We start from the raw sequence: 9,610 nt of genomic DNA on the forward strand, positions 1-9,610 counted from the left end.
CTTTACCACTTTGGTGCGGTTTGGTTTGACAGGTGAGAAAGCAGCAATCGCATTCAGGTACGGACCAAAACAACCACTCCAACCCATTGGAACCAAGCAAACCTTTGTCCAGCACAGTTGTAGTGAGAAAGCAAGTTCACTCTCATTCAGCCCGAATACGGATGACGGTGGATGAATCCAAATACTATTGACCACAGATGGCCTTAAGTTAAGCTGCCTTTGACAGCTGTGTTTGTGAGGAACACCAAAGCAGTGACTGCGATTGTGGCTCCACCATAGTTTGCTCATTATTTTGCCCTCATTTGACACATAATTTCAGAAAATGTAAAGAAAGGTCAATGACTGTAGAGGACCCCAGGTGTGGAAGTGAACCTAGATGAAAAGCTTTACAATGCCAAGCTCTAGGGGACAAAAGACAATTATGCACTCTTCTTTCTTATTTTTATGAGACTATACCCACAGGAATTATTTCTAAATGTAATTTGATGTCAGATGTATTTAGTACTTCTCTCCCAGCTCAGAGTGAATGATCCAGCTGGATGTATTGTTTTACATTTTACGACTTCCCATACATTTTAAACATTTTGGATAAGTCGTTCTTCATCCATAAACAGGAAGTGAGAATGGTTTGTTCAACCAATGATAGCGCTTTGGGGGCGGGTACACGCATCCAAAACATATCTGTGTTTGGAGGAAAAATACAGTCTTCATTGAAAATATTAACAGATTAGTGAATTTCCTCAAACAACAATAGATTTGAAGCCTTCTGTAATTATTGTAAAAACCCAACTGATTTAATAACATGACTTTAGAATTTCATTACAATACTTGCATTATTTCACGATACACCCACAAAACTGAAAGGCAATGGAAAAATATAAAATTAATAAATGACTGGCACAGAATGCAATCTCAAACTTGTATTTGGCAGTGAATTACATATTTAATCCAGTGTGGGTCGATCCTCTGACCCAACACTGGATCTCCATTAGTTAAACCTCCAGAGGAACATGGCAGCCTGAGGCTTTGCTCCAGCTTTCATTTATTGGCAGCCGACATTTTTCAGCATCCATAATCCACATTCGCCCAACTACACAACACAAAACACTGTGTTACAGCACAGAGAGTGGGTGGGAGGCATTTTAACACAATAAACTCGGCGTTTACAGGGGACAAATCCTATTTCTTCTTGTTGATCTCCTCATGTTAATAGTTTAATGTAGTGGCTGATTCATAGGTTAGGTAGTTTCCGATAGACAGACTTACATATTTATTAGATGTCTATTGTATCGTATGTTTGTTGTAGAATGGAAGCAACTGAAAAATGGCAGTAGAAAAGTAGTTTTACTGTAGAAACATGCTGATTTGGGTCATGCCTTTGTTGCTGCTTGACTTATATGGAAAGAAGGTGGTAAGGTGTCAAAGTCATGTTTGGGGAAAGCTTGAGGCGGTGTTCTGACACCATTGGTGCTGATTTGAGACATGCTTTTGTCCGTTCCAAATGTTTGAAAATAGACCCGAAATGAAAATATGAGCATGTAAATCTTGATGATATGTCCCCGCTAAGCACATAATCTCCATGTCGCTGCAGGGAACATCTTACCTGCCAGCCCACGCCTGACATGTTTCTGCTCTGTCAACAGCAGCACAGTGCCAGATGCACACACTAATGACAGAACGACACAACACTCTGACACAGTGACTTCCATTCCGATCAGAAGTTAGTCAGCCAAATGTTTATTAAAATCATGACTACAACAAATCTGAAGTCCTGGTGACTCACGCTTCTGTCCAATGTCTTTGTTTCCATTCCTCTGCTGGATTCTTTCCCCTCGCCTCTCTGGCTTCTCTCCAGCTGTTAAACCAATTAAATGCTCACAGAGGGTAGACTGCCCACTCTCCTGTTGAGAAAAATACGTCCCATAAAAGCCTTCTCTGTGCAAGGCCATTGTGTGAAGGAAAGGCTGCCATCTTTAATTATGGCCCACGCCCCCACCCTGCTCCTGTCTGAATAGAAGTGGGCTGTAGGTACAGACAGCTACTGGCGCTAGATCAGGTTTTTGTAGTTTAGATTGAATAAAGAGGTGGTTGCCGCCAATCCTAGACCAGATCTGGGGGTTGAAGACATTCCAGGGGGTGCACATAGTTGAACCTAGGGCATGTTTTAAGAAGGGCTGACAAGTGTGAAGTGGGAAGGAGTGAAGAATGCATAGATGTATAACTGGTATTTATGTACACTTCTTAGACTATTCCAAACATTTAAGATGTGTATGATGTCCCCTTTAATTTCAAAATGAGATGATGATCAAACTGATTCTGCCAAAAACATCTCTGTGTGTGTGAGAATGGATGTAAAAGACAGAAAGGAGAGATGTGGATGGATCAGCTTAATGGCCAGGGACCAGAAAGGCACTGGTAAAAGCAGAGATCTTCAGGAGAGAGGAGGTGGTGGTGGTAGGAGCTTAAAAGAGTGATAATATCAGATAGAGAAAGGGAAATGGGGGCGTGGTGAGACCCGTGCCCCTCCCAGTGCCCTGTGCCTTGAGCGGGGACCCAGGGCATTTCTGGGGAATGTGAGGCATGGGGAGGGGGGGACAAAGCAGACTACTGTCCCCCAGAGAGAGGCCTTGTTCTGGGACAGGGGGGACAAGGAGTCAGCCTCGCCATGTATGAAAAGATGGATGGATAGATGTTGTCTCCCCGGCTGGCTGACTGGCTAACCTGCTGGCCCATGGATCAGGCATGTAAGGGAACCAGGGCAGGCCTGGGGAATGTGAGGCACGATATAGGAACAAAGCCGATTACTGTCCCCCCGGAGAGAGCCCTTATGCTGGACTACAGGGCACGAGGAGTCGGCATCTATGGGTGGATGGCTAGAGGTGCACTCATTACAGAAAATACCTCCGTCAAGGCCCAATAATCCTCAAATTGTGATTGTCTCTTTCCAATTATGTAGAAAGTAATCTTGTCAAGTCTGGCCTTTCAGCGCTGCACTAATTTCAAATAGTTAACAATTATTTTGTGGCAAAGTTCAACAGCTAACAGTAGTAATTGAGCCGACTCTTTGCCTACAGTGTTTGTTTCATTCTAAAGTCAGATCAGGGCTTGATCTGGAGACTTCTTTGCAAGGTTTGAGATTGTGAGGGGAATCGTTAATGTGTTTTGTCTTGTTTTATTAGCTTAGTCTTGATTTGTGTATCACATTTTTCACATCTCATATGCATTGCTGCTCTTGTGAACATGGTAAAGAAACCTGTAAAACTGAACTTTTTCTTTCTTCTTTTCTTCTCTATCCAGTCCGACACACCAGCTTTCATTGAGACAGGAGAGCTCGCAAATTAGCAATGTTCCCATGGTTACCACAGGTAATTCCAGGTTATTAATGCCTAAAGTGCCAATCATGTTGTGGTATTTCACCCCTTCATTATCCTACCCAGGGTGTTTCCCTTTGTCTTCTGTCTTTTCTGTTTGCATTAATATCTCAATCCCCCCCATCATCATCAGTGATGTAATCCTGGTATTCATTTTGTTTGTAGCTCTTTTTGTTTCCTGCTTTTTGTTGTTTTCTTGAAAGATTTTGCTGCAGCGTTGACCATGGAATGTAGTTTGTTTAACAGCATAAAACAGCACTGCCCCAAGGTGGCAGCATTTCATGGTGTTGGACTTCCCTTAGCAACTTTCCACAGTGTATAATAGCTAATCTTCATAGATTCTCTTTACTTCCTTCTCTTCTGACTTCTCTGGATCGATGTTAACAGATCTTAACTCACTCCTTGCGGGAGTTTTCTGAAGCAGTTGAGGTGAATCTTTTCAATCTGCACTCAACGGCAACTTTTTCCCTCGGTATGAATAAAGTTTTATCTGACTTTACAAGGCAAAATTGACACGTTAAGTTAAATAAATTTGCATAAAATCCCTTACCCTTTCACATTCTTCCCCTTGATTGAAAGTCCTGCTTCTTGTGAAGTAAGCATGGATTGTATTTGATGCTAACTGATAGAATAAGCTCAGGATAACAAGATTTATGCAGGTTGAGCCCAACCACCATAGGCAATGGCAGCCTGGAGGCTTCAATGTGATATATTGGACATTGTGACTCAGTGTTGTGACTTGGCTTCAACTCTGCATGAAGGTTTCATTCATAGAATCAGAAGAGAAACACAATACTAGAAAATAGAAGCGAAGCAAACAAGCCAATTTCTCTCCACTTGCGGCTGCTTCGATGAAGACCAATCAGGAAGAGGCAAAATGGCCAATCAGAAATAGTATCCTTGGAAATACCCAATTAGGCCTGTTTGTCTGTGAGGACAAAAGAACTGATATTGCAGAGTGATTGCAGCACCACTGAGCTACAACACACCTTCAAATGACAACTTGCTTGTTGCCTTCCAACCCTAATTTTCCAGGAGTGGAAGATCTTGATTGCATCCGGGCTGGCACGAGAGAGAATGTCTCATTATTACACCAAAACAATCAGCACCTCACACGCCAAAAGACAAGATTTTGTTTTCATTAGGGAGCCATTGAGTCACCAGCTCTCCACTTGGCCAGCATGCACACACAAACTCCCACACGCAGATAGACAAGCACTGAGGCTGGAGTCTGGCAATTTCATTCTAAAGATTTGTACCGTACTCCAGTCTACTTAATGAAGCTGTAAATTTACAGACACGAGAGCCTTTACAGAGCTCCTCTGAGAGCTTCTACAACGATCCTGGGACTGAGCTGGTTAATTAACTGATTGTTTGCTTGGCTGGAAGCCACAGGAAAAAAAGGGATGGATACAGAGGGAATGACGAAGAGAGGGGGGGGACATGAGGGGACAGACGACAGCAGCAGTACAGATGAGTGATTGAGGTGAAGGAAGCAAAAGAGGGTGAAGCAGTGAAAGACGAACACAAAAGACAGACAGAGGACAGGAAAGGGGAAGAGAGTACACAGAGTGGAACGTGTAAGGGAATAAATAGCAAGATAGAAAAGAGCCCCTTTCACACACACAGATCATGGCATAAAACTATGTCCTGGTTTAGACAGGGCAAGGGACAGTCCAGCAGGTGGCGGTAACGCAATAGTATGGATGCCAACCGCAACACAATCAACATTAAGAAGAAAAAACACGACACCAAACACAACACCAAATGTCCACCCTGCGTGTCTTTGTACATACAGTCCTTCAACACACACGCACGCACACACACGCACACACACGCACACACAGAGGAAGTGGAGATAGGCACACGAGTCCATGTTGGTATAGTCTCAGTTTATTGTTTCAGTTCTGAGGGCTCTTGCTCTGTGAAGGAGGTCAAAGGTCAGTCAGCCTTTAGATCTTCTTGCTGGTTCTCTTCAGCATAGTAGATCCAGCAAAGGAAGTCTAGAGGGAAAAAGTACATGCATCCACATTACATGCAGTTTTTACATACATGCAGTTTCACACACAATGTAATTACATGTATAATGTAACAGCGAGGCCTCATGCTGGTTTTACTCTGAGCATTATAAGCCTGAGTGTGTTTACCTCGATGAGTTTGCCCCCGCTGATCTCAGACGTGTGCTGGTATTTGGGGAAAGCCACGGTCAGTTTGCCGCCCTCCATGTGCACTGTGGCCTAAAGACACACACATTCAAGTCAGCCCCAGGACACAAAGGCAACAAGGTTTGATGAGCTAAGTCAACTTCATGTTCAAATAACAGATCTAACATCCTTCAAATCTTCTCCTCCTGCCTCTTTCGTCCTGATCTCTCCTTCCTACCTTGAATTTCTTCCCTCCAATGGTCTCCATGTCGCATTCCTTGCCAGTGATGAATGTGTTGGTGACCTTGGCATCCGTGGGGTAGATCTGGGTCCAGCTGAACGTATCTCCATCCTGGGTCACCTCTGTGATCAGCTTGTAGTCACGGCCCTTCTCGATGACATCATCTGGGATACCTGGATGAAAGCAGGAGGGAGAGGAGTGTTATTGTTTTCATTCTCAGTTCAATTAGGTTTCAATCAGAAAAATGCTCCATTAAACCAAAATATTTGAACAAAAGCTATGTGAGAATTTGAAACAGGAAGAAGTTACATTTGCTCTCCTGTGTAAAAACCCACAGAGTTTGAAGAACATGCAATCACCACACCGAAAGGAGCAAGGCCAGCATAGGATTCGAATCGTCTAACTTTGAGGCAACAGTGCCATGGCAACTGTGCAAGCACACTTGGTTTTTAGTTTCTATAACCTACAGTACTTGAAGATGTTTTGAGCCACACTCCAAATCGTACCATAGTCGGAATCAATTAGACTAAACAGCATAAAGTTAGTCTGGAGTCTCACCAATCAGCTTGCAGAATGCATCGTATCCCTCCTGGGTTTCGGTTTCCCATCTTCCAGCGAAGGCCATTTTAGTAGAGCTGTGGGTGGAGGGCTAAGAGCAGAGATGCTGAGGCAAGCTGAGGGAGAGCAAGGCACTGAGACCAGGACTCACCCTGATTATATACTGAACACCTATCCTCCCTCCCTCCCTCCCTCCCCCGCTCACCTCCCTCATCCACATGCGATGACACCAGAGTACAATTACAGCCTATGATGATGACTACAATCGGCTACGAGGGAGAGGGCAATAACCCGCATAAACGGGCAGAGACGTTTATGGAGTTCCCAAGCAGCGAGTAAAACGCTGACGGCTCATCGGGGCCTTGCGGTAGCCCACCGCCAGGTCAATGAACCCTCTTACAACGGCTTTACGAGCACATTTACTGCAGAGGAAATCTAAAATAAAAAGTCATTGTTTGAAAGTGCAATCACATTTCGTAATAAGTAAAATATAAAGTCTGTAAAAAAGGTCGTTATGTACTTGTACAAGGTCTTTGTCATTTGGTCATTTAAAGTGCTGTAACTTTGTGCTATAAATCATTGTAAGAGCTCTGTGAGAATCTTTTGATTTATTGTGTCACATTTTACGGAGGAAATCTTTAAAAAACCCTGTCAGCTGCAGATTGTTATTTTAATAAGAGTGATTTTAAACGTTATACACACAGATTACAAAATAATAATTTATTATTCTTTCTTTCTTTCTTTCTTTCTTTCTTTCTTTCTTTCTTTCTTTCTTTCTTTCTTTCTCTCTTTCTTTCTTTCTTTCTTTCTTTACACACCAACAGTGACTTGACCCATGTAGAAGCTAAAGCCATGTGTACAATTTTAGTTTTTCTGAAAAAAGCTGCAGTGTATTTCAGAAATGGACAAGAAAATCTGGATATTTTCGAAAACCTGTAAACCATAAAGGGTTTAAGAAAGTAAAGCCATTGTGGCCTTGGAGCTCTTTATAGATGCCTCAATCACATCCTATAAAATACACCCACTGTCTCTCTTTATCTTTATCTTTCTCACTCTCTCAACTCAGTTTAGTATTGATTCGAACTTTAACACTCAAACATTTCACCCTGCAGGAGACGTTGCAGCGTTTTCTGCACAGTGATTTAAACATTCTCACAGATATTCCATCTTAAAGTTTCCACAGGTGTTGCATTTGCCAGATATTTTACTTTTCTATTATAAACACATGGTGAACCGAGTCACCTTGTATGTTTTTAGTGGGTCAAAGTTCAAGGTCACGTTGCAAGGTTTCAGTCCAATGTTTATGAATTTTATGGAAATAGAGTGAAATACAGGTACACAATGTTTTAGACATTTGTATATGACCACATTATGTGGGTGATAACATGTGAAATTATCATACTTATTAAAGGTAAATATTTAACATACCATCTCATGAATATTCATGATGGAATTTCCCACTATGCCTTTCCCCACTGGCATAGTCTCATAAATGCTATATATTTTCTAAAGCTGTCATCATTACGTTTAATATGCACAAAATAATTTCCTGAAGGATTTTAAAATTGATATTTTACTATTAAAGCAGTGTTGTAAGTGTAACGACTCTCTGAGCTCATTTCTAGTCTCCGTTTTAGTGGTGAAGTCCTCTATCATACCACAGCTGCATTTAACATAAGAACATGGGTGTTGAAGAAACTGGATGAATGCAGGAAAAACACGATGCTACAATTAATTATTTTAGGGGTTAACTTTTGTGTTTTTATCCCATTTACCCATAATCTATGCTTTATGGGTGTATATACAGGAAGTCCCAGAGTTACAAACGCTCGACAAACATCCAGTCTATGTGTACCTACCTCTGTAAAGTCTATCATTATAACAAATCAAGTAACATATAATATTCATACAAACAAACGGCGGAGTTACTATAAAACATTATCCGAGTAATTCCAGTACTTAAATAAAGGACCAAAGATCAACAGGTGTCAGGTTCGTGACAGATTCAGCCTTTTACAGTGGAATAGTGAGCAAAGTTCAGGATAATCATGAAACATGCTTATTAAACTTTATTGTTGGTGATGTAACGTTTTGGTTAGGCTGTAAATGCGTCTGTAATTCAAGGCTTTGCTGAAATGTAATATTTTTGTTCTCTCTCCATCAATCTTTTATCTTAAGTGTGCATCATACTGGACAATAAGTAACAAGGATTTCTGCTCGTAACCTAACGTCCAATCACCTCATGTTCGTCAGTGAATGAGGTCATCCTTTACGTTTGCTACTAAAGTAGGCACCTTTTCATTTATGAGAGTGAAGAGAAAAAAAGATGAGGATGAGATGATGGTGAATAAGAACAAGAAAAAACAACACAGCATTTAAAAACAAGAAGTTAACTGAGAACAAATCAGAGGAAGTAGAGAGAGGAAGAAGAGATTCTACAGAAAGATACATACAGATAGATTCCTTTTATCTACAGCTATAAAGGGGGATTTGCGATGGAGGAATTAAAGGAGGGGAGGCCTTGATATGCAAATCAGGCTGCTGCTAATCAAAGCAATAAGATTAGCCTTCCAAATTGAGATGAAGAAAGGCTCCATTATCTGGGCTGAGTGTCATGTTTAATAACGTGGAACGGCATGGCAATTCACTACTGACGCAACACTACGTGTGTGCTGGGAAAGAGCTCCAGAGAGAGAGAGAAAGAGAGAGAAAGAGAGAGAGATAGATACACATATACATCAAACAAATGATGTGTAAATAGTTACATGTGTGAAAGACAGACCATGACTGTGTGTGGATGTGGGTGTTACCCAGAATGTGTGCGTGTGTGTCACTGAATAGGGTAAATATAGCAACCTTAGATATACAGTCAATACTGCCCCCTGTGGTCTGATGAGGTATATTTTGTAATTCCTCAGGTGAAGATGAGAGGGACTGAAGGCCGCAATATACTTTACACATCACTCTAGTGGATTTTTTTTCTGACTATTAATTGGGTTGAGATTACAAAGACAAAGACACACACATTCCACGCCTCCCTTCTCTACGATGGCATGATTTTCGCTCCACTAATTGATTCCTGCACTGCACTGAGAGGTGCGACAGGAACTCAGGCAGTATCACCGTTAAAGCCACAGACAGATATAGGCCATAGTAAGCATTCTGTTGTTGTTATCATCCCTGTTTCTCAATCCATCCTGACAGCTCTCACAATCCTATGGGGAGAGACAGAAAGCAAGTGCAGTCACTGGTGATTATAAAGCCCCAAGTCCCTCAGCTCACCCCTCACCCCAATT

General features: G+C 41.8%; 1 protein-coding gene across 1 annotated transcript; it reads right to left on the minus strand.

Moving 5' to 3' along the window:
• Positions 1-5,323: 5,323 nt before the first annotated feature.
• fabp6 (fatty acid binding protein 6, ileal (gastrotropin)) lies at positions 5,324-6,381 on the minus strand. Its single transcript, XM_076162375.1, has 4 exons — positions 6,315-6,381; positions 5,754-5,929; positions 5,519-5,608; positions 5,324-5,374 (listed from the first exon to the last, which is right to left on the minus strand). The coding sequence occupies exons 1-4, from the start codon at positions 6,379-6,381 to the stop codon at positions 5,324-5,326; spliced, it is 384 nt and encodes a 127-aa protein (XP_076018490.1).
• Between the last annotated feature and the right edge of the window lie 3,229 nt (positions 6,382-9,610).

Source organism: Genypterus blacodes, unplaced genomic scaffold, assembly GCF_046128005.1.
Source record: "Genypterus blacodes isolate CSIRO-AG114 ecotype Tasmania unplaced genomic scaffold, CSIRO-AGI_Gbla_v1 ptg000120l_1, whole genome shotgun sequence".
Taxonomy (NCBI): Eukaryota; Metazoa; Chordata; class Actinopteri; order Ophidiiformes; family Ophidiidae; genus Genypterus; species Genypterus blacodes.